This window comes from Ammodytes marinus, assembly GCF_949987685.1.
Source record: "Ammodytes marinus genome assembly, chromosome: 7".
In the NCBI taxonomy this organism is placed as follows: Eukaryota; Metazoa; Chordata; class Actinopteri; order Uranoscopiformes; family Ammodytidae; genus Ammodytes; species Ammodytes marinus.
The window spans coordinates 7,578,933-7,604,104 of NC_137211.1; the positions used below are offsets into that span (position 1 = coordinate 7,578,933).

Sequence of the window (25,172 nt, forward strand, 5' to 3'; positions counted from 1 at the left end):
GTGTGTAAGTGTGTGTGTATGTGTAAGTGTGTGTGTGGGCTGCTCAGACAAAAGAAACTCAGTCCGTCTGTACTGTCCCCCCTCGGACCTCAGCTGTGTAAAACTCTCTTTCTCACATCTCCACTCGTCATGTCTGAAAACACACTGTTTGAAAAGAAGCAAGAGACAATCTTTGAAAAACATGTAATCGCTTCACAGTTTACTCTCCCAACTTTCTGTTATGGTGTGTGTGTGTGTGTGTGTGTGTGTGTGTGTGTGTGTGTGTGTGTGTGTGTGTATACTTGTTTAACTCATGTTGTGAGGACACCCGTTTACACAGTCACATTGTGGGGACTCGCCTTCCTTTTGGGCACATAATGCAAGTCCCTATAATGTAAATCATTCAAATTTAGGCTTGAGACTTTGTTTAAGGCTAGTAGTGGAAGTCAATGAAATGAAATGTGTCAATGCGTGTGTGTGTGTGTGTGTGTGTGGGGTCTGAGGGCACACAAAAGTTTTCAAAGCAGATCTAGAGCACAGTCTCACAACAGACACTTTTAATAGTCACTCAGCACAAAAACAATCGGGTATGTGTTGTGTGTTTCTTATGTTTGGTTGATGTAAGTGCCGCCGTGTTTACAGTATGTTGATCTTTCTGTTTGTGTAAAAGTGGAGTGAGCCGGTTTGTACAACATCAATCTGTGAAATTCAAGTTAAAGGCTGAAAACATTCCTAACATAGACAATGACTCTTCACGCAGCAACTAAAATAGTGGCTCACACCTTATTGATGAGTCAAAGTTTGGAGAGATATATTTCTGTATTTATCACAAATCTTTTTTTATTATCATGAATGCATCTACTTCTGCGCCATTCATAAACTTCTCATCACCACCAGGCCTCTAGTCTAAATGACCCATTGCTCATTTCATTACCATGACATCATGGGCTGCATTACATTTACATTAAAATTCCATTATCTATTGCAAGTTTGGAAGCACTTTATAGCTCAGGATTAAGGTGACATAACACAGTGAATTGAAGGTGTCTTTACCTCGTTTGGAAAATCAGCTTCAGTTCAAAACTTATAGAGAACTGATTGTAACAAAAGACAGTTTGATGAGCCGCTCTAAATCTGCTTTATTGATGTCTAAAAAAAGTATATACCAATCTGAGGGGTGTTTCATAACGGAGAAGAAAAGCCTGGCTTTAAGAAAATTGCAGTTATTGCTGTTATCAGTTAGATGATGTTACTTGGTTTATGCAAGTATGTAGCCTCCATATGGCATACAAGTGTTTAAAGCATGGATGTAGCCTCATGTCTTCTCTCTTTAAATGTCAATAAAAAAAAAGGAATGCTGAAATCCATCTACTACATCTGCAAGAAGTGGCAGACTGAAGGTATTTAAAGTAGTTGTAGCTCATTTAATAGCGGATATAATATTGATATGATATGGACTGATATTTTAGAATAACAACAGATGTGAGCTCAGATATTAAGTATGCAAAGAAGTGCAACCCGTGTCAATATGTGAAGGGTGAGTTTCCATAGTCCAACTTAATTATACCTTCTTTATGTAACAGCATTTCATGACATACTTAAATAATCCTGTTTTAACTGCTTCGTGAAACACCCCTCTGGACTCAAAGAGATGCGCTGGTAGATGTTCCTGGGGCCTGAGTCCTCACAGGTCTTCCTGGTCTCCTCCAACCTTCAGCCATAGCATATCCTCTTCATGTCTAACTCAGTGATGCCATGTAGATCGCGTCCCATTTTCACAACCAAACTTTGAGCTTGCAGATTTGTAAACTGTCTTAAATCGACGCTGCGCAACATTTTAGCTGTTTGCTGGAGTAACTGTGATCAACGACAACCACGTGTTGTCAAGTTGTTGTTTTTTCGTTTTGTTTTTTAACTTAAAATGCCCAATGGAATTTTCTCTTTGTATTGACTGGACAATGTAATCTATTGGTGTTGATTAAAAATGCCCTGGTAGCTTGTGGATTGCTAACGTGGTCAGATAAATGTACTGTATAGCTGTACAAAGAGTGATACAAGATGTTTTAAACCGTTATTTTTTCTGTGGGTACAGCACTGTTAAAAAAAAAATCAAAAGTGGTTTTAACCTTTGCCTGTTTTAACTTATCATTTTTGTTGTGGTCTGTATTACTTCTATTGTTATTTATATTATTTCAATTGTTGCCTCTCCTGCACTGATACAAGGCTGTAGCTCTGTGCAGGGGGTTGTACTGTAAACCCGTGTGAAGCTTTGTATTTTATCCCTTCTGGTTTTGGACTCAGTGAAAGTGTGATGTTTACATGTACAGTTTTTCAGAATACTTTTAGTTTTTGTTTTGCGTTTTATTCGGGCTAATTTTGTTTTCCTCCTCACCTATAACTCCCCAATCTGTGTACATTTGCCCTGATATTTTTCTGTGTGTTGTTTCATTGCATCAAGTGCAGATGTGACCTCTGTGTGACTTCATATGGTCACAGTTTGCCGTTGCAACTGGCTGTGGTCGGCTTGGTGTTGTTGTGGCTTCAAGCATTTTTAAAAGGTAAAAAAAAAAAGGAAAAAAAAAAGGGAGCTTCACAACTTCTCAAAGTGGACCAGCAAAGATTTCTTACGGATCAACACAACTTTAATCAACTGTTTTAGAATATTATTGTGGCCTGAATGGAGATTGGTGGGTCGTAGGTACATTTATTGTGCTACATTAAGTGCTCAGAATATTTTAATTTCCCGGCTGTAATGTCAGGGAAAACTCCTTGACCTTAACCCGACTGGTACTATGAAAGGTACACTTTGACCTGTTGTAATATCTCCTCGGTAACACGAAAGCCATCCCCCTCTCCTGGCCTTTTGAAGGGGAAACCATAAACCTCAGGAAATACTGAATCTCCAACTTTAGTTTTTATCCACTGATTTCTTCTGAAATGAGAGAGTTAATTCTCTATGGAAAACCATTAACATTTATATGAGATGTCTATCGTTTTGTACATTTAACATTGTGATTTAAAAGTGGAGCTTTTTCCAGTACCTGTGACTTAATATTTTGATTTTTATTTGGAGTGTTTATAGGTATGGATATTTATTATTATATGTGAAGCTACAAAAAGACAAAAGAAAAGGTTGAACCTGTTTCATTTGTATGTTTCATGCAAAACTGTCCAGGTGAGATTCTCTTACATATCACTAAACGAGGGACCTGTGTTTGTTTGGAAAATAGCGCTTTTTCAGTGTTGCATCAACGCTACGAAAAAAACAACAAAAAAAAACAGAACTGTGGTTTACCAACAGCAGAGTTTCAAGGCTCTCCTCTTCTCTTGAGATGTCAGTAATTGAATAAAATAGTGCGATGAGCTATCTAACTGAGCCCTCCCTTGTGGTTACTTTTTTTTCTCCTTTTATTTCTTAAAACATCTGAGACTCACATCTACGAGAAAACACACAGAACATATTTATTGGTTTTAAAGCAGTGATGTCCTTTGTCCACCAGAGGGCAGCAGAGATACAGAAAGCTGGGAGACGTATATGAACAGGTAGAAAAGAATGCAGGTGCAGAGGTCACTGACTGTAGACTTACATACAAAGAATAAGCACCTATAAGTCCTATAAAATCAATTATATAATGAAATATTATAGCTTGGTTTATATGTGTGTCCTCAAAAGGTTGGATATAGAACCATTTAACTATTTTCATATGGAGGAACCCTTTATTTGTTCCTAAATTAAACATTCCTATATAGAACATTGGTACCTATTTCGCTCCCTCAAGAGGTTACATAACGAACCACATACCACAGGGTTCATATAAAAGATCGTATTGAATTACTCTATCATCATAAATATAAATAAATACATTTTGAGGAACTAGGAACCAAACGTAAGACTAGAATATGTGTGTAAACCAAACTATGGGCCCTGCTGCTGTAAACAACAACATTGAAACCATAACTTTTCGGGGAGCTTTCTAACTTCAAACAGTGTTCCAGGGATCTCATTTTCCTTTGAGGAAAGTTTGTTTATTCAGTTATGAGAATATACCTTGGAAAATGTTCACTTCTCTGACACACCCAAAGTTGCATAGTGCACCTTTAAGTTGTTGAGTTAATGTATTGAATAACAGTAAATTAAGCCATTACAATACTCTCCTTGTAAGAATGAAGTGCTAAAAACTAGAAAGCACCTCACTCCTTGTCGATGTAGGTGAAGGTGCACATATTTCCTTCCACTTTTCCTCAAACTCACAGTTGTCATCATAAAGATGTGATGGCAGCTATAGTTCTAGGAAAAGTACGTTGTTCACCAAAAGATTCATAGTCTGAAATCCAACCATGTACTTTAATCTGGACTGAAGTGGACCGACCCCATGACAGCAAAAACAAACATGGCTCCACTATTTCTCAGAAAACTTACATAATTTGCAGTTATTTTAGTGTGTCCCATCCCATGCTCTGTGGTTGTGTGTTTAAAACCAACACAATTATACATAAAAAGCATGCATTTAATAAACACAAGACGATTACAAAGATATTAAATCATATAACATTTTTATTTTTATTTTTTATTTTTTTTAATGATTAGTTATTAACTCTTATATAATAGGATCCCAAAACTGACAGGAGGTAAAAGAGTTACAGATTAGTGCTATAGGGGTATAAAGGTGTTGATTTTACTTGCTGTTGTGGTCATATATTGAAATTGTTGCTATCAATCAAATCAAAAGAATCTGTGCTAAAGAAATGTTGCTTGAGTACATAGCAGTTGTGTTCACAGCATAGTTTGTACTTAACAGGGTACCCCATGGGGTAGGGGTTAGGTCAGGACTTGAAGTTCTGATGTATGATTTCTGATATTATTTAGTCTAGTGTGGCCTCATTTCACTTTTATGATTTCAGACTGGAAATGGAGAAGTGACGTCGTCAAATGTTTTGGCTCAACTCGTGGGGATCTGGGAAGATTTACAGCTGGGTACACAAACAGGCTCTCGTGTGAAATGTGATGCCATGTTCTGTCTGGGCTAAGTTAGTATTTCCCCATGGTGAAAACATAACATAACACAACAAACATGACCTTGTTTTTGTGTTTTGTTGACACATTTCTACAGATTTTTCTAACAGACACAATAACAATGATTGTTGTCGAGAATTTAGGGCTCTTACTTAAAAGTAGTACAACTAAACTGTAATAATACAGTTACAAGTTAAGCATTGAAAATGTTACTGCAGGATGTTACGGCATGCAAACATTATTTGTAATGAAACTAGGGGTAAAGCTGTGAAATAGATCTCGAGGAGTGAAAAGTACAATATTTCCCTCTGATGTGTAATTGTAGAGTAGCATGAAATGGAAAAACTCAAGTAGAAGTACTTCAAATTTGAACTTTTGAAATAGAGTACTTGTGTAAAGGTGATTTACACATATACTTAGATGCAATTGTTGTTTAACAAGATTATTCATCGCTTCCAGTGTCCACTTGGGTTGTCCAGTTTATAAATGACACAAATGTTTGATAGTTGTAACATTAACTCAAGTCAGAGCAGCACTTAAACAGGAAAGATATGTATGTGGGAGCATATAGAGCATATGTGGCATCTCTTCAGAAGTGGTGTGATGTAAGTTCCTTAGAGATGAATGTCACAAAAACACAGGAACTTGTTTTTCATGAAAAGGACCATGTGCAGCCCCTTACAATTAGGGGACAAGTTGTAGAGGTAGTAGACAGTTTCAAATATTTAGGTACATTTATTGATTGCAATCTAAATTTTAGTGAAAACACAGACTATATTTTTAAAACCTGTAACCAACGTCTCCATCTACTGCGCAAACTCAACTCATTCAGAGTGAGCAAGCACATTATGGAAACAGTTTATAAGAACCTTATTGAGGGCATTTTAACCTTTAATATGGCAATGTGGTATGGTAACCTAAACGTAAAAGGAAGAAGCAAGCTACAGAGAATAATAAACCTTGCCTCAAAAATCATAGGGACAAAACAGAAACATTTAAGTTGTATGTACGACGAAGTGCTGAGGAAAAAAGCTGTTAAAATAGCAAACGATCCGTCCCATCCACTCCATAGGGAGTTTGAACTTCTTCCCTCGGGTAGACGTTACAGAGTGCCAAGGGCAAATCGTAACATTTTTAAAAATTCCTTCACTCCTAAAGCGATTGGGGTACTGAACACCATGTCCCGCTGATGTGTATACTGCCACTGCTGTCCTGCTTCTTGCCCTGAAGATGTCTGTGTGTAAATGTTGTTGTTGTTGCTTTTGTTGTTGTTGTTGTTGTGTTGTCCTGCTTGTTGTTTTTTGTATGAGACCGAAGACGAATCTCCACACCGTGGACAATAAAGATTTAACTAACTAACTAACTAACTAACTAACTAACTAACTAACTAACTAACTAACTAACTAACTAACTAACTAACTAACTAACTAACTAACTAACTAACTAACATGTGCCAACTTTCAGATCAGATTTGAAATCAGGGAATTTATTAAAAGGAAAAACCCCAAACTTGATCCACCCAATAAGCACGAATAAACACTTGTGGCCTGCAGAGGTAAACATAGTGGGACACTGAAAAGTCCCTCAGGGCCACGCAAGGACTGGATGATTCCCGCGGCACAGCAGACAGTCTGAACACCTTTATCTGAAAAGACAAACAAATATACAATGTTGCAACCGATTCAACTGGGAAAAACACAGAGAACTAGATGTATCTTTGCTCTCCTTATCAGTGCAGAATGAGCTGGAAAATGTTTTGTGGGATGCTTTGGCAGTGCTGACTCATGGACAGCACCTTTGCTCCAGATTCCCCTCTTGTCTTTGGGCCAACGGATGTGCACGAACGCCCTGTGTGCACCCGGTGACAGCGGAACAGGTTTATAAAAAGACCCTGACTGGAGAAATGAGTGGCGTTGAGCGTCACAGAGAAATATGATTCAATGTAACTTTATATTCTGCCCCACATTGTTCCACATATTCAGTAACATACTCCCAACACCTGTGGAAAGACTTTCACGTGTAAAAGAGTTTCCCCTAGCCTTGAGTTTATGTGTTGACCCAGAAACATATTTTTTGATTTGTTTCAGAATAGTAGCTATAAATTTGAGCTAATAGTTTGTCTATCCATGTATGCTGCAGAATCATCAGCATACATACAACATTAGCCTATGTGTTGTTTAATTGATGCATCATTTTTTTAAATAGCAAATAATAATGGTCCTAGGCACTAGTGTCCCTGAGGTCAGATAAATCGATCCCAGCACTGAAATCAAGTTTCACAAGTAGAGTTAAAGCAGTTGAAAACCTTTCCCTGTTGTACGTCGTAGAGGCTCTTTCCATTATTTGTAATCCTTTAAAAGACTGGTTATTACACTCAGAACGCTTTTACATTATTAATACCATGAAATATTAAAGATTGTGGAAGCAAATCAAACCAAAGACACTCTGATTCTTTTCATAGGATTCTGCAGCATCTAGCATTTAAACTAAAGCTTTTTCTAGTGTTGTTTTGATGCAAAAATGTAGGGGATTCCTCCTTCCTTCACCTTGTTATTTAAACTTCGTGCAGAGTAACCCAGAGCACCTTCAGAATATTCATAAAAAAAAGCCCCACACGATGGGAGACTCCCGAGTCAGTGAAGGACACTGCTGAGATCACAGGACATTTTTAGACCCAAGTGCCTCTCTTACACGGCCCCAGGAATAGAACAGCTTTGGAGGGCGGGCAGGACAGATCAGGCAGTGGTCTGACTGGCTATGGAGTTAAAAGATGATTCATGTCTGACGTCCCTTCAATGCCAGAAATGTTTGTCCAAGTATGTTACTCCAAATTCTCCACATTCATCACTGGTACTGTTTGACCTTCCTGTTTAAACAAGAAGTTTACCTAACAACAGGAATGAACTCTAACCAGACTTTGATCCACTCTATATTTAGTTTGCTGGCGTGATTTCCCAACAGCTTTCACAGAAAAGTCTTTTCAGAGAAAAAGGGTCTGCATAGATCAATGCAGACCCTTTTTCTCTGAAAAATTTGAAAAATCTGCTAAACTATGAGAATGTCACAAGAGATTTGTTTAACTAATGATGTCTGGCTTTAGAAAACCTCCTCCCACTACAGAAGTGTGTGTTGATTTAAATGTCTTTCAACACGGTGGTTAGCTACTGTAGTATTAACAGCTCTTTCCATGCAGCCTTTTGTAACGTGAACCAACTGAATCCTTCTCAACAACTGTGCTGTGGCATTTCAAAAATGTCTTTTAAAACAATTTCAGTACACATGTAGGATTTGAAGGCAGAAGGTGCAAGTGTAGTTTTTATAGGAAGGATGCTACAGGTCAATTGTAGAATAACAAACTATATGGACACAACAAATGAGTGTGTTCAGTGTATTTGTTCTATTTAAACAATATAATCCTGCATTATTTTTCCAAAGGCTGTTGTTGACCTACATTCAAGCTCAGGTGAGGCTATTTTAACAACCAAACGAATCGTTGCTAATCATATCACAGCTAAAAAGATTATCTGTTTGGTAAGTACGCTGCACCTATACTCCCCTTACAGAGTTATAAAACCCCTGCTCTGCTGAAGAGAGGCATCCATCTGGCTGAAGAAACAAGATTATGTCTTTTTTGTCTGTTTTCCTGAATAATATAAAGACTATTTTTCTTTTGAGAATCAGTCTAGAAGGTGAATAATAGATGTGTAAGAGCAATTCAAATGTAAGACATAAGTTATGATTGCAATCATTTTATTATTATTAACAGTATCAAGTCCAATAAAATATACAATAAAATGAATAAAAACTTTTTACATATATTTTTTTTCAACTTTTGGTCATAATAAAAATATACTATACATAAGAATGCAAAAAAAAGGAAAGCAAACTCTAGCTAGCTAAAGGTAACACCATCAACATCTCCAATGGGTGGGATGGCAAGTTGATGGTGCAGGATGTGCAAAAGGAGTGGGGGGATTGGGTGAGGGGAGAGGGGAGGGAATGGAGACTAGGAGGATTTTGGTGAATTTGTTGGAGCTGTCTTTGTTTTGTGAGGAGGCAAGGCTTCGAATCTTCCGGTTTCACTGGCTTCACTAAGGCGTCTTTTCATTTCTCTGGCTATACAGGTCACCTGACCGTCGTTCACCGTGTATGTTCTGTGGACACAAAGAAACCATAGTTTAACCCAACAGAACCAAAACAAACCAACGGTGCAGCAGATTATTAACATTAGCATGATTAGCTCGTATACAATGGCTGGCACTCACTTTGGATTTTCAGATCCGTTCTGCACGCCGGGCTGGTTTGGTTTGGCAAAGAAAAATGAAGTCCACCAGCTACCAGAATCTTGCCTTGGGAGTCCTGGGAAGAACAAAGTGAGTTTTAGACAGGAGCGTGCTTTGGTGCAGAGTATCAACATTTCAAAATCAAACCTCCTCACTTTAATATTATTATTATTTATATATAAATATATATATACCTGGGTGGTGTGGAATGACCTCTCCTGTGTACTCAGCAGCACCACTGCCACAGGAGCTGCTGCTGGAGGCAGACCCGAGACGCCCTGGAAAAAAGATATTACGACAGATTGTTTAGTGAAAAAACTAATCAAAGACAAACACTGTTTTTTACATAAATGACTGGTGGTGCAGTTATGGTTAACTATCAAAAGTGTCACCTGGCATTTTGTAATTATCCAGAAATAATACAATATAAATGCAAATGCATATTGGTCGCGTCTGACTCACTTCTATAGTAATCATGGGTGGCGATGAGGGAGCCACTTGATGGAATTGATGCCATTTTCTCCGACCTTAGGTGGAAAGCCGCTCAAAGATAGAAAATTGAAATCTGGAGGAGAGACAGAGGGAAAATATAGTATGAAGATTGTGCAGTGCTGCAGCAGCAGCAAACCCAAGTGCACAGAAATGCACATATGCTCTGATAGCATTCAGATAACAACGTGCTGCTCATGACCCAATTTCACTAAGATGCCATTGCTACGTGCAGCCATGCCTCCAATCCTGTCCATGTGCCATCAAGCAGAAACAGCTGTTACTAAGAATTTGCTTTCCACCATGACTCAAATAACCACTGTGTGTGTGTGTGTGTGTCCATGTGCATGTGCATCTGAACTTGGAAATCTATGTGCAATAGCTGGCAGCATAACCATGGAACATACTGGTAAGGCATAATGCCCCCATAGAGGAAATATTTCTATCGCTGGTTGACATTCAATCTACTGCTGTGCAGCATGAAAATCATTGGAGGCTCAATCCAATGTTTAAGTGCAAAAATGTGTCAATTATAACTAAACTAGAAAATATAAAATAATAAGTATTATGTGTGTAGTCTATGTAAGGTATCGCAGTCTCTTCAAGAGGTAGAATATGTTATCAGCCTCGAGCCTGTGCTGTAAAGCTTAACCCCAGGTGAGTAGCGGCTTTGGAGATTTCCAAGCAGCAGACAAAAACAGGTTCAGCCAAACTAATAACACAATGACCAGAGGGTAAAAAAAGGAAATTTGTATTTATTATGTGCTTGTAAACAAATGATGTGGGCTTGCAGAGTAGGCCCATAACAAACATGTTGTTTCTTTTAAATTGACCTAGGATATTGAAGGTAGGCCTAAGCAGTGAAAAAGCATTCCAGCACACTCAAAACCTGTATATTTTTAATAGTTAAAATGTGAAAGCTTAACTGACTTTAGTAGCATATATAAGGTCATTTTTGTTAAGGCCTAAACATGCAACTTTGATATAACTTCCAATGCTATAAAACATTAACTTTCATTATTTTGAATTAGGCCTACCTTAAAGATTAGGATGCTGCTGTTGGCACCGGTTGCGGTTGTAAGATGCGGATGGCTTGAAGTAGAAGAAGTGCTGGTTGTCACAAGTAGCCCATATGTGGATTATCTCTCTGTGTAGACCTGGTGGTCGATACACTGCTGCTGGCACTGACCTTGCGGATTGAGGAGCGGGTATTTATAGGGTCTGGTCTGAGCCATCGGCACGGGGCGGAGACTGTGGCAGCGCAAGGGACAAGAACGTGCTGTTGTTCCCGTTTGATTGGGACCAGTTGACATCAGCCCATGATACGTCCACGCATCAGACATGCACCAGACACGAGGAGGCTTAATTTGCTTAGGAGAGGATTAATTCAACCTGCTGATGGACAACACAAGCACGCCTCCCCGTTGGGTAGCAACTGTTAGCTGCAAACTGATGAAAAGCAAACGCGTTTTTATCTGAAGTGACATTCAAATCAGGGACATTAGCCTATGTTTTAAGAAGGCTGACCTCCGATAACCGTTGTATTGGTTTTATTTTCGTGTTTTCATTGTCATTGTATTATTTCACTGTCATTGTTCATCAGTCAACTCTACCGTAACCTAATGCAGACAAGACGCAATAGTAGTGGTTGTAATATGAAATCACGATGAACACTGCATTGACATGCAGCTCTCCCTGGTGGTCTAGTGGTTAGGATTCGGCGCTCTCACCGCCGCGGCCCGGGTTCGATTCCCGGTCAGGGAACGAGTTCTTTTCTCACATTTGTTGCTAGAAGTCGTGGATATCCTTCACATCTACCGTTAACTGACAGAGATGTTACATTTGGTCTCAAAAGTGATCAGATAATTTGGAAAATCAAATTGAATGTTCTTGGTTAAAAATATTTGCTTTACACTGAGATTGCATAAGCCTATATACACTTACAGTGAATCAAGATTGACATGTGCATAATAATTACATTCTTGAGTCTCAGGCTCCCTTCAACAATGCAACATAAATGTGGAACAAATACTGTAGCAGGGATCATTGCATGTAGCCGATGTAGCCTAGTTTCCATTTCCAAAACGAAACTGTAAACAAAGCCTCTACCGCCACCCTGAGGCTGAATATAAAACAAGGCCACCAGCTTTATGAACAGTAGGAAAAAAAATTTGAAAGATTTTTTTTGGGGCTTTTTTATGCTTCATTAGATCGTTTGGAATGACAGGTGAAATGGGGCAGAGAGGGGAATGACATGCATAGAGAACTACCCGGACCTTTGGTCTGCTGCTTCTGAGGAATGAGCTTGTATATACTGTACTATCTGTGGGACTTAAGCCTCTATGGGGGGGAGTTCGTGGTGTAGTGGTAAGAGCGCCCTCCAGTGGTTAGAGCGCCCCCCCATAGAGGCAGTATGACATTTATCTTAAAAAATACATAGAAATTTAATTTACTCACATGACCATCAATGACAAAAGACCACACACAATTTAACTGACTTTAATTGAAAAATTATCAAGTAAATGAATTCATATTGTTAGTAACTCACATGACAAAATAAATAACTCTAAAAGGACATCATCCAACATCCATAAATATAACAAATTCACATTTTAAAAGACTATTTTTTATTTATTTTTTACATTTATTTGAGTGGTTTTACGATTTTACACATATGGACAAAAAAACAGAACAAGTAGACACATACAATACCCACACAACCCCTAGCCCCTCCCCCTCCCCCCTCCCTCACATAAACAGACAAGAAAGACAAAACAAAAATAAAGAATAAAAATAATAAAAGACCAGGAACAAACAAACAAGACAAAATAATCAAGAAAACAAGCTACAAATACATAAAAAACAAAACAAAACAAAACAAAAGCAAGCTATGAAAAATAATAATTTTTTGTTGTAGCATGTTGTCTTTTGGCGAAAGAATCTTCCTTCAAACCCAGAGGTGTCTCCATTATTCGTTGAATTGCCGGTCACCTTATCCTGTGTGATCCAGACAGGAAAATAATGATTAATAGTCTATTATCAATTATCTATTGTACTATAAACACAGTACAGCCAGCACCTTAATGCACCTGCTGGCTTTGACAAACACACCTTCACTTTGCCGACCATTTCCTCAAAATACTTGAATGTGGAGGAATGTCAACAGGAAACTCTAAAGTAAATATAAACATATTTGACATCACTTATTTACTGCTTTCAAAGTCATTACGTCCATGTCAGGACATTTAAATACACTCGTGCGCGCACACACACACACACACACACACACACACACACACCGCAGTGGGCTCGTGAGAGGCTGAGCTCTGTTAAGATAAAAAATAAAACACAGAAATAACGTCACAACAGCTTCTGTTTCCACCTGAAGAACAACAGACTTATCGGCGGCTGCTGCTGCTGCTGTCGACATCCAGTTAAACGAGTGTGATTGGATTACAGTCGTTTAAACATAAACAACAGCATGAGACAGGAGGCCTTGGAGCTCAAAACACTGCTCACCTGAAGACTCTAGAAAATGGCAGTCAACAGTTTGTCCTTCAACTATGTACATTCACTCTATTACTACTACTGTGCTTTAGTCTGCTTATTTATACCTCTGCTCCACTACATCTCCAAAGCAATTAGTTTTCCTTTTTTCTCAGCTAAATTACTTTGTGGATTCTGATTATTAATCCAAAATATAATCAACCAAAAAATATAGATTAGATAGACATTTTCATAGATCAAACTGTGTGTAAACGACTGTTCGATATTATATTTGTTAATTGTATTAAATTGATAAAAGGAATCTGCCAACCTGTTACGGTTTGTATTTAAAGCATCCCACACTGACATTTTTTCTACATGTCTAGACTCCCTGTTTGGTCTCGTGTCCATCCATCTGCCCAGCTTAAGCCAAAGACAGTCTCTCCTACCAGGCCCCTCAATGGCAGCATTTGGTGTAATTATTATCCCAAATGAGCATCCTGAAAAGTACTATTTCCAGCTAATTTTGGTTTGTAATTTATGACTCAATATTGATACATTTTTGTGACGAATACAATTGGGGAATGATTCAACTTTGTGTTTTTAAAAATAAGGATTAGTTAGGAGCAAGGAGGTACCTCTTCTCAGCAAGTCTCCCAGTGAGGACCCCCTCCCCCCCCCCCCCCCCCCCCCCCCCACACACACACACACACACTGGACAGAAAAGACGTCAGCTGGCTCACATGAGAGAAACCCTCCCGTGTACCTATAAGCAGACACACATGTGACACAAACAGGAGAGGTATACATTCACACCCATTCACAACATGTAAGAAGACTTTATCCCCCCAAAAAACTAAATATTGAATGGTTATGAGCTAGACCAGTGATTTCCCGTTTGACGGTTTTGGTTCATCTGCTAGGATTATTTTGTTTATGTTTCTTTCAAAAGAGTTGATTTGTTTAAGATTATCAAGTCCACCAAAGACACTCATGGCTGTAAAATGAACTTTATCTATGAATAATGCATACAAATTAAGAGGGGATAGGACCAGAAAAGTTTTAAACTTCTTCTAACCCCATTTGAATATCAACAATATATAATGATATGCCTATATGTTGCTGGGGCACTCTTTTTTTCCCTTTTCAGTGCTCATAAGTTTGACTTTGTGGTTGTCTTATTTTAACATGTTATACATAGATGTATGATGGTTAACAACAGGCCCATATACGCTGATGGCTTCCAAACAAACGCTTCAGACCGGACTCTTGCCTGTTACGGTAATTCTACTGCTCCTTGAGCTAAGTCAGGCTGTAAGGCTATTAACAGAGCACCGATCCTGTCTGACCTGGAAATCCCATCAGTTGTTTACAAGAAGAGATGCCAAAAGGGGGCGCCCTTAGCTCAGTTGGTAGGGCGTCCCCTTCATGGGCCTCGGCCAGCAGTGGACCCGTGTTCGATTCCAGCCCGCGGTCGTTCTCTGCATGTCACGCCCCGTTTCAACTCTGTCTCTACACTATCAATAAAGCATAAAAATGCCAAAAAATATATTTAAAAAAAAGAAAGAAGAGATGCCAAACTCTGGTCATGGATCGAGTTAGTCCAAATGTTTTTGTAGCATATGATGCAAACTCAATGACCAATACTCACATGCTGGAGTTGCTGATGTCAAAACCTGCCACAAAAGCAGTCAAATAAACGTTACATTCAAAATATCAAACAAATATATGGATAGTTAAGTAGTAATAAGTTGTGGTTTGGCTTTATATACAGCCCCCTCCAATAGTATTGGAACAGTGAGGCCAATTCCTTTATCTTTGCTGTAGACTGGAAACATTTGGGTTTGACACCAAAATATGAATATGAGACAATAGATCAACATGTCAGCTTTCATTTACAGGTATTTACATCTGGATCTGATACACAACTGAGAAGAAAGCATTATTTGAAAAGGAACACCACATTTTTAGGTGAGCAAAAGTATTGGAACAGATGGACTTAAAATAAATTTAAGTGAATAAGATTTAATATTTTGTTGCAAATCCTTCCCTTGCAATAACTGCATCAAGCCTGTGACCCATTGACATCACAAAACTTTTGCATTCTTCTTTTGTGATGCTTTTCCAGGCTTTCACTGCAGCCTCTTTCAGTTGTTGTTTGTTTACTCTCTTCAGTCTCCTCTTTAGCAGGTAAAATGCATTCTCTATAGGGTTTAACTCTAGAGATAGACTTGGCCAGTCTGAAACCTCCCATTTCTTACCCCTGATGAACTCCTTTTTTTGTTTTTGCAGTGTGTTTTGGGTCATTATCTTGCTGCATGATGGAGGATTTTCCAATCAGTTTGGTTGCATCTTTCTATAAATTGTCAGACAAAATGTTTCTGTAGACTTCTGAGTTCATTTTGCTGTTGCCATCATGTGTTACATCATCAATGAAGATTAATGAGCCCATCCGAGAAGAAGCCATGCAAGACCAAGCCATGACATTGCCTCCACCGTGTTTCACAGATGAGCTTGTATGTTTGGGATCATAAGCAGATCCTTTCTTTCATCAAACTTTAGCCTTTCCACATGATGACAACAGCAAAATTAACTCAGAAGTCTACATAAACATTTTGTCTGCCAATTTAAAGAAAGGTGCAACCAAACTGATTGGAAGATCCTTCATCATGCAGCAAGATAACGATCCAAAAAAACTGCAAAAACAACAAAAGACTTCATCAGGGGCAAGAAATGGAAGGTTTTAGACTGGCCAAGTCAATCTCCAGACTTAAACCCTTTAGAGCATGCATTTTACCTGCTAAAGAGGAGAGTGAAGAGATTAACCCCCAAAAACAAACAGCAACTGAATGAGGCTGCGGTGAAAGCCTGGAAAAGCATCACAAAAGAAGAATGCAAAAGTTTTGTGATGTCAATGGGTCACAGGCTTGATGCAGTTATTGCAAGCGAAGGAATTGTAACAAAATATTAAGTCTTATTCACTTAAATTTATTTTAAGTCTATCTGTTCCAATACTTTTGCTCACCTAAAAATGTGGTGTTCCTTTTCAAATAATGCTTTCTTCACAGTTGTGTATCAGATCCAGATGTAAATACCTGTAAATGAAAGCTGACATGTTGATCTATTGTCTCATATTCATATTTTGGTGTCAAACCTAAATGTTTCCAGTCTACAGCAAAAATAAAGGAATTGGCCTCACTGTTCCAATACTATTGGAGGGGACTGTAGATACGATTAACATAACTTCACCTAACCAGGTAAGTTCACAGTATTAATATTCATGTTTATGCACCCACACATTAGGCTACAGTGGGTGGGTGAATACCTTTGAATATGATATCTTGAATGCAAATCAAAATCATATTTTTGGAGCTCTTGCATGAACTTGTCCCTCCAAAACCTACAAAATATAGATATGATATAAAAAATTGATTAGATAGATAGATAGATAGATAGATAGATAGATAGATAGATAGATAGATAGATAGATAGATAGATAGATAGATAGATAGATAGATAGATAGATAGATAGATAGATAGATAGATATATAGATAGATGGATATAAAGATAATGTAACTGTTGCATAGTCTAAATTAAACACATAGGCTATAGTTTCTCACTAAAAATGTGTTTAAAACTCCAGTAGACCGACTTATTTATAACAGTTTCTGGTGTTAACACCATGGTAACCACCGGTCTAAACCAGAGCTGTCCTGGGTGCTGAATTCTCTGCTAACTGAAGCTATTTGGTAACGTTAGCTACCTGTTGCTCACTGAACAAACGACAAACAGCGCGAACAAACATAGCTATTGACTTAAACGGACCAGGATACTCGTGATAAGTCTACATGTTAATAATATATCTTACCTGGTCGGTTCATTGCTGCCACTTTCTATGGTGAGTCACGTCTGCCTCCGTCGCAGACCTATCAACACGCACACACACACACACAAACGCACGCACACACACACACACACACACACACACACACACACACACACACACACACACACACACACACACACACACACACACACACACACACACACACACACACACACACACACACACACTTCTATTGGACCCTTACCATAATAACCATCACAACTAGCCTAGGTGTTACATAGGCTTAATACAATAGGCCACACAAGCCTACTTATGCATCTTTTTTGACATGTAGGCTAGATTAGCTATTAATTTTTTTTAACCTATATAGCGTTGCCATCATTGGAATACCACCTACATTGTTCAGTCATTGTCTCTAATCAGGTGCATCAGTCTTGAGCCAGTTCTTAGTGATGGCCTTCTCTCCAGCAGTGAGAAGGATCTTGACCAAATATTGGTGTCCTACAGTTCCTCCCATATGTCCCTAGTAGCATATTGAAGGGTTTTTTCAATATCAGTTATATCTTTTAACCCCTTCGTGCATGGATAACAAGAAACTCAGGATTTTTTCCAAATTGTTACGTAACACATTTTTTAAGTAATTTTTTAGTTGATATAAAATATGTTATACAAACCAATAAATAGAATTTTAGGCCTATATAATATGAAAACTAATACAAAATCCACATAGTGACCTGCATGAATGCATGAAAGGGTTAAAGCAAACCTGTTTTTACCCTTACCCTGACCCCCTTTCCCTGACCCTAACTCTAATCCTAACGTTGATCCTTTTTACTTATTCCTTTCCCTATCACTAATCGGTAACACTTTACAATAAGGTACACACAATTGTAGTAGCTACTACATACCTACTACATAGATATGTGTTACCAACTACATAGGTTTTTTTTTGTGTTACCTACTACATAGGTTTTTTTTGTGCTACCTAACACATAGGTAGCACACACAAAAAAAACCTATGTAGTAGGTAACACAAAAAAAAACCCTATATAGTAGGTAACACAAAAAAAAACCCTATGTGTTAGGTAGCACAAAAAAAAACCCTATGTAGTAGGTAACACATATCTATGTAGTAGGTATGTAGTAGCTACTACAATTTTGTGTACCTTATTGTAAAGTGTTACCCACTAACCCAACCCGAACACAACTATTTTATTTTAAAGTTGAAAGGAGTAAATTGAAATACAGTATGAAGTGTGTAAATCATAATTTATAATAAGCGTCATACGAAAGACTTGTCTCCATCTGCTGGCACAACTTGTCACAACACTGCAGAGTTTCCTCAGCTTTACTGTAATCACAGTCACTGATCATGTTATAGCCTAACCTACTTTAAAAGCAAAACAGCTGTAAATCATGATGATGATCATTTATTTACTTACATTACTGCGTACAGTGGGAGCAGTCATCCAGAATTGATAACGGAACTCCAATTCAAACCTCAGATTTGAAATTGGATTTCAGATGCCAGTCATTAACTAAACTCTGTGTGAGTTAAAGATCCGGTGAAGAAAACCTTCACTTCAAGTTGTCCTACACACTGCAAATATTGCATACTGCTTTATGAATACAGGTTTGCCTTCATCTTTATGCTGCATTAAAAAGATTATAACAACATTTCACAGGGAGTTTATAAGTGCATTTCAGGTTTAATATTTGAAACATTTATACTTCTGCAAATGTTCTCAGCAGCTAGCTATAAGTGCAAACATTTGTAACATTTTTGAGCAGTATTTGTCAGGGTCACATGTGGAACTATGTACAAGCCCAATCTAGAAAATATTCATTGCATTTTTTAGTTGCTTTGTTATTACAAAGCTATGTACATGTGGATATGGCTTTGAAGCCTCTATTTACGTAACTATAAAGGACATAGAGAGCCCTGCAAATGGAAACAAACACTTCATTTATTCATAAGTTATCAAATTTGTAAACGTTTGCAGTTTTCCTACACCTTTCACCACTTCACTGGCATAATTGTCACTTTGAGAAACATTATCATTATTGGCTTTTTATTTCTGTATATTGAATGATCTTAGATACAATTATGACCTACAACATTAAAAAACACACTACACATCATTTGAATGTGATCTTTTAACTTCTTCATTGGACAAAAGAAGTCATGATTTATGCAAGATTGTTCCTAACTAAAAGTAATTGATGTCAATGTTCTCTACAGTTCCGTTATTGTAAAACTGGTCTGGCATTAAAAAATCTAAAAAAGTTCTTACAGTAATCTAACTTGCCTTAAGCTGCAGGAACCCTGTATAGCAAGCATTTGTCATCTGCTGTGACACACAACAAGAGCAGATGCAGGTAACAAATATAGAAAATTGCTGCAGCATCAGGAGGATGCCCCTGCTCTTTCGTTGCACGTAGTGATGTTTATGTCACAGTGATCTCGTCCAGCAGATCAGCAGGGAAGTAGCCCAGCTTGCGTCCAGTGCTGACCTTCAGGTAGCCGCCTTTCTCGTCTCCTTTCTTCACCACAATCTGAAACAGCACAGCCAAACATCTCAGCAACAGGGGCAACTTGACACACTCTCACAGAGTTATTGATGCACCATTTGTATGCGCTGATACTGAGGGTTAGTAAAACATTAACAAAATTAGTGTTGTTAAATTACAGTGCGATTACCTGATCTTTCTTCAGGGTGATTTGCCCCATCTCTCTGTTCCCTACGAAGGCGCGTGTCACCCTGAAAACTCTTTCGGCTGCACGCACTTTTATGAGGTAGTTGGTGGGGAAGTAGCCGGTCTTGTCTTCCTTCTTTCCCTGAAATCAGGGCGCAAACAGAATTTGAGTAAACTTTAGACAAACATCAAAAAATGTAGGACACAACTGAAGCTTTTTTTCTGCACTGAACTGAAAAGGCATATTCAAAAACAACCTGTTACATGAAATCTATAAAGAATCGAGAAAACGATGAAGTTGAACTCACCCTCCACCATTCTTCATTCGAGTCATCCAACACTGTGATCCGATCACCAGGGCTAAAACACAAATACAGTACATGTGGATTTTTTTTCCCCCTGCCCTTTTGTATATCATATTTCATACAATTAGGTTGCATTGAATTATTGATAAAGAAAATGTAAAAAATTAAAATCTTTATACTGTATGTAATTAGTGCATGTTGGGAATTTTTTTTTCTTTCAAACGTACTGGAAGTCGAGGTCGTCTTTCTCTATGGCTTTGAAGCGGTAGAGAGCCAGGTAATAGTGGGATTGGGAGAATGTCTTATGCTGAGGAAAAAACAGCACAGATGCTACAGCATATGAAAGCAGATTTATCACAAAGATGTGTACATGCCATGCAGTATTACAGCTGGTGGAGCAGGACAGTAATTGTAGTAGCTGCTTTGAAAAGAGTAAAGATTTTTTTCTGACCTTGTCATCTGCTTTGTCTCCCCCTTTCTCCTTCTTATCATCAGGTTTCCCTGTATGGACATGGGACATTTATGACTTTTAAAATGTTTTTCTTTTAATTAACTTGAATTTTCACCTGTTGAATATAGAAACATACCTTCTCCTCCCTCCTCACTCTCTTTTGGCTGTTGATTCTCCTCTTCCTCCTCCTCCATCATCATTATCTATAGGAACAACATTGTTTATCAGAACTGAATACATCACAGTTCATTTCCTTTCAACAATTCATGTTTAATGCTTTACTATCTTTATTGCTTAAACAATTACCTTTAGTGCAAGTAAGTATATAGCACACTCACATTTTTATTGTCTTTTTCATTCTTTTTGCGCTCCTTGTTTGCCATGATGACACCGACCCGCAGGGTATCGAAGACGGGGTCGTTCCGGTTTGGGTTGTCTGGTGGAGAACACACAGCCAAAAATAATAGAACAGCTCGTAAAATAGGCTGTACTCTTTCATGGTCAATCAATTGATAGATAAAATGGGTGAAAACACCTGGAGATATTATCATTGAGTGGACTCACTTGGATCTGGTTGGTCACTGCTGTATAATGGGGAGCTGTAGGCCCTTCTGAAGCCTGGTGGCTAAAGGAAACAAATGTTTCCAACCATTTAAGTTATACAGTATGTGTCACCAGTGGTAAAGTAATGAGAATCAGTATATATTTCAGTTGCTACTTGACTGTACAGTATATCTTTTTGTTTAAAAAATAAATATATATATATATTGTTACTGCAGATTGGAACAGGACTCACAATTTTGCCAAAGCACCTTTGGAACTCCACATATGACTGACATGCATGGTGGATGTTGGTCTTGCAGTTTTTACACCTCAGAGCAAACTTGTTGTTCACTGGAAAATAAAGGAAATCAAAATGAGGCATTTATATAGGCAACATAGACAACTTCACGCATATTCTCTTCTTAAATATGTGATGTCGTTGTTTGTTTTTGTTTCTTCCAATACATACAGACTATCATGCGAGCGCAGACGTCACAGAACTTGGGTTTCTTGCAGTAGTGGTCCTTGAACTTGTGGGGTTTGTCGTTGACCCGGATAACAGGGGGTGGAGGCTCTGGTTCCTTCTCCTCCACCTCCACTTCCTCATCGTATATGAAATAGACCTGGACACACAAAGGGCATATCTCAGTCATTGAGAAAAAAAAGTCCATGAGCATTTTTTTAATGTTTTCAGTAGAGGATTGCCTGCATGTACAGAACAATTTGAAATGTTGGCTTAAATTGCATATATAATGAACTATTTTTGGAAGTTGTCTTGCTAAAGATAGTTTTTGTTGTATATCATAGCCTATATTTAACAATAACTGCAGTGTAGTATTCAAAGGATTTGCACAAACAGTCATTTATGTCACATGATGTTTGACATGATTTGCATTCTGTTATTCATCTGCATCTACTTCTAAGCCTCTAAAGAGGCGCATTTCTAAACCTACAGGGATCGTCCCTCAGAGATCAGCAGCAGTGTGGCTTTATCCGGTGGGGAATAAAAGGCAGAAACATTCAAACAAAGTCAAAGCTCATATATTTTTCCTATAGACCCTGCACTGTGTTCCTGTCCCAGCTGGGGACTATTTTGAACAGAGCGGGAATAGCACTGCTAACAGTGGGGGGTTGACATGGGCCTGTCACTCACAGTGTCTCCATCCTCCTTCTGGAGGTTGTCGGGAGCTGGAGGGTTGTCATGGAAATCCACAGAGTTCTTGTCATCCTCCCTGACACACACACACACACACACACACACACACACACACACACACACACACACACACACACACACACACACACACACACACACACACACACACACACACACAAAGAAAAAAACACAAAGTTGATGAGATCAAATCCTGCAGTACATACAGTATCATTACTTCCACTAGAAAGAGTTTGTCTCTCCAAAATGTTAACTTTTCACCGAGTGAACATGTCAATACTTCACTCAGAACATGTTGACATAAAAACTGCAAACACCAAAAAATTGGGGTCACAAGGTCTTAACAGGGTGACCTCGTGGAGTGACCTGATGTGACTGACGTGCTTTGTGCGGGGATCAAATTTCCCTTCCACCTCAAAATAGTTGAGAGTTGGTTATTTATTCCGGGAAATTCCAGTGACACACATTCTCCAATGAACACTGAGCTGCTTCATCATTATTTTGTATTTGAACAAATACATGGAAGAAAATCACATTGCTTAGGAGGTTCTTGTGCGTTTCAGTCGGGAATGTTGCAACATTTTGCTTATTTTAATTTGAATGGAGGACATGGTGAAGGTCCACACAGGCAAAATAGGGCAAGCAATATATTTGTATTGCAGTAAAATATACTCACAGGTCCATGTTGTATGGATAGTATCAGCAGTGCCCCACCTAAAAAGAAATATATCAATATTTTTTAACTGTTTTGTGAATAAAATATTAATTTTTAAAGCAGCACAGTTAAAAGGAAATTGTTGAATCTATTTATTCTAGTTGAAGAATTGACAAGCAAGAGCATTATTTAAAAACTAAACTTCTATCTTGTTTTTCTTAAACCTTAGATAACAAAAGAAGCGCAAACAATATATTTGTTTAACTGGCCATATGTGCATATTTAGAAATATTCATGGAACACAGCTGAATAAGATTATTATTATGATATTATGAATTTATATTTGTCATGTTTTAATGTTGGCCTTCACATGCTGTCCAATCCAAATATATCAAATTCATTTTAGCTCAGTGTTGTATCTTCTTCTGTAAGAGAAAAAAGTTACATGTACATTCTCTCGCACGCATACTGTACGAGTGCACTTGGCCACTTGGCCCAAACTATTCTAGGGTTGTGAAATTCAATCTCATCAAGGCTAAATTTGGGTGCCTCAGTCTATCAGGAAAAGAAGAGGAAAATTCTGGAAAGTAAGACGGCAGAACAAATGTTTCTTTTAGAAATGGCAAAATGTTCTCAATATGAGTTATTGAGCTAGTATTTCAAAGCTTGGTGTGTCTGCCTACTGAGATTGAACTGAATAAACTAACTCTCCTTTGTCATGCAAACACTTTTTACAGTGGCCACACTCAAACTCATACATATACTTGGACATACCTCTTGTCAAAAAGTCACGCAGCTCAGAAAAGAAATGGACAAAATCCAGCGTGTTTCAAAAGTCTCTGTGAATGTGTCCTTCACCTGCTAGTGGTGTCTGGAGATCTGTACGAGCAGTGGATCTGAATGTAACACACCCGCCGACCAACCTGCCTCCTCACTACAGGCCCTCAGGATTCAGAGTCAACACCCTTTATTTATTCCCTTCTAATGTCTCTTTAGGTGATTTCCAAATCATGCCAGGTATGAGCATACGTCTGAATTTGTGTTCTTGTTTTTGATTTTTGTGTGTGTGTGTGTGTGTGTGTGTGTGTGTGTGTGTGTGTGTGTGTGTGTGTGTGTGTGTGTGTGTGTGTGTGTGTGTGTGGGTGTGCTCTGAGCACTCATGTGTCAAGCTGACTGTTTGCGACAGCTGGGGACCCCGGACTAGGCACCGATGACGAGGGGAAATCAGATACTGTCTCTCCCTCTGTCTTCATTACACAGATATACACACCTCTTTCCCCATGGCCCACTTGTTCACAGACAACATACACACATAAGCATTCAAACTGTTCACTGTCCTCGTCCTTTTTGGCCCCTTGTTGACCAAGGACAATGCACAAACCTGTGCTTTACTGTTTAAAAAAACATTTGATCTGTTCATACTTTATTTAACTTGTAGTTGAGCTGCTTTGGAGGAAGGAGTGTAGCTACAATTCAAGAAACTGGGGTAATGTCAGTAGTATACTGTACCTGGTAAAATGTGGTTTCAAATATTTGAGTTAGAATTCTAAACTCATTAGACATGTTTGACTGCTTCTGATACATTTTTCAGACTAAATATCTCAAATTGAACCGTGTTTAAAAACGGCATTAATATCATCATTTGTGTAGATATTGCAAGGATATCAAAGTTATATAAATGGTATGTTATTTTTTTTATTGCATTTTTGGTTAATGGTTAAGCAATTCTTACGGGGGGTTTGATTGCATAGTGGGTGTTTTTACAGTCTGGACCTGGATACACTTGAAGGAGAAGTAAGTGATATATTTTTGTTAATGCATGTTAAATCACTCTAAATTCATACAGCAATCACTTAAACAGTATGCACAGTTCAGTTCATAACACAGGTCTATAGTCATTCAGCTAGCAGTAATTGGCTGATAAAATTTCAGACAGAGCGCTATAAAGAGGCGGGTCTCTATGCATCTGACGGAGACGGCTGCTTGTTCATATTGTGGTGACCTAGGGATGAGGGAGGGGACTGCTAACTGCAGTCACTGACTGGAAGTTATAGATAAAATGACTATATCACTTACTCCTCCTTTAATGAATAGAACTGGGTGTAAGTGTTAAAGACAGTGTATTAACTCATCTTGATAATTTCTCTAAAACCTTTTAAGACTTGTTATAGCTGGCATATGACTACCTATTGATTCACACTCACACATCACTTTCCAGCATCGGTGTGTTGGTGGATGAAATAATATT

General features: G+C 38.3%; 2 protein-coding genes across 2 annotated transcripts; both read right to left on the bottom strand.

Annotated features, from left to right (window-relative positions):
• Positions 1-8,896: 8,896 nt before the first annotated feature.
• On the bottom strand, positions 8,897-10,939 carry LOC307253228 (pancreatic progenitor cell differentiation and proliferation factor A-like). The gene is made up of 5 exons (XM_080031161.1): positions 10,803-10,939; positions 9,739-9,841; positions 9,471-9,554; positions 9,259-9,352; positions 8,897-9,147 (listed from the first exon to the last, which is right to left on the bottom strand). Exons 2-5 carry the CDS (start codon positions 9,791-9,793, stop codon positions 9,000-9,002), a joined length of 381 nt encoding a protein of 126 aa, XP_079887287.1. The 5' UTR covers positions 9,794-9,841; positions 10,803-10,939; the 3' UTR covers positions 8,897-8,999.
• An 8,209-nt stretch (positions 10,940-19,148) lies between these two features.
• LOC307253227 (SH3 and cysteine-rich domain-containing protein 3-like) lies at positions 19,149-23,831 on the bottom strand. The gene is made up of 13 exons (XM_080031160.1): positions 23,699-23,831; positions 22,946-22,983; positions 22,249-22,327; positions 21,565-21,718; positions 21,349-21,446; positions 21,117-21,177; positions 20,891-20,988; positions 20,689-20,755; positions 20,553-20,602; positions 20,329-20,408; positions 20,105-20,156; positions 19,801-19,938; positions 19,149-19,655 (listed from the first exon to the last, which is right to left on the bottom strand). Exons 2-13 carry the CDS (start codon positions 22,951-22,953, stop codon positions 19,548-19,550), a joined length of 993 nt encoding a protein of 330 aa, XP_079887286.1. The 5' UTR covers positions 22,954-22,983; positions 23,699-23,831; the 3' UTR covers positions 19,149-19,547.
• Positions 23,832-25,172: the final 1,341 nt, after the last annotated feature.

What these genes read in the sequence shown, in the direction of transcription:
- LOC307253228 (XM_080031161.1), bottom strand. Translation starts at nt 9,793, where the DNA reads ATGGCATCAATTCCATCAAGTGGCTCCCTCATCGCCACCCATGATTAC. An exon ending in CACCCATGATTACTATAGAA is followed by an intron (nt 9,555 to 9,738) that starts GTGAGTCAGACG and finishes TCTTTTTTCCAG; the next exon opens with GGCGTCTCGGGTCTGCCTCC. An exon ending in AACGGATCTGAAAATCCAAA is followed by an intron (nt 9,148 to 9,258) that starts GTGAGTGCCAGC and finishes TTGTGTCCACAG; the next exon opens with AACATACACGGTGAACGACG.
- LOC307253227 (XM_080031160.1), bottom strand. An exon ending in AGAAGGAGGATGGAGACACT is followed by an intron (nt 21,719 to 22,248) that starts GTGAGTGACAGG and finishes TTGTGTGTCCAG; the next exon opens with GTCTATTTCATATACGATGA. An exon ending in AAAGGTGCTTTGGCAAAATT is followed by an intron (nt 21,178 to 21,348) that starts GTGAGTCCTGTT and finishes TGTTTCCTTTAG; the next exon opens with CCACCAGGCTTCAGAAGGGC.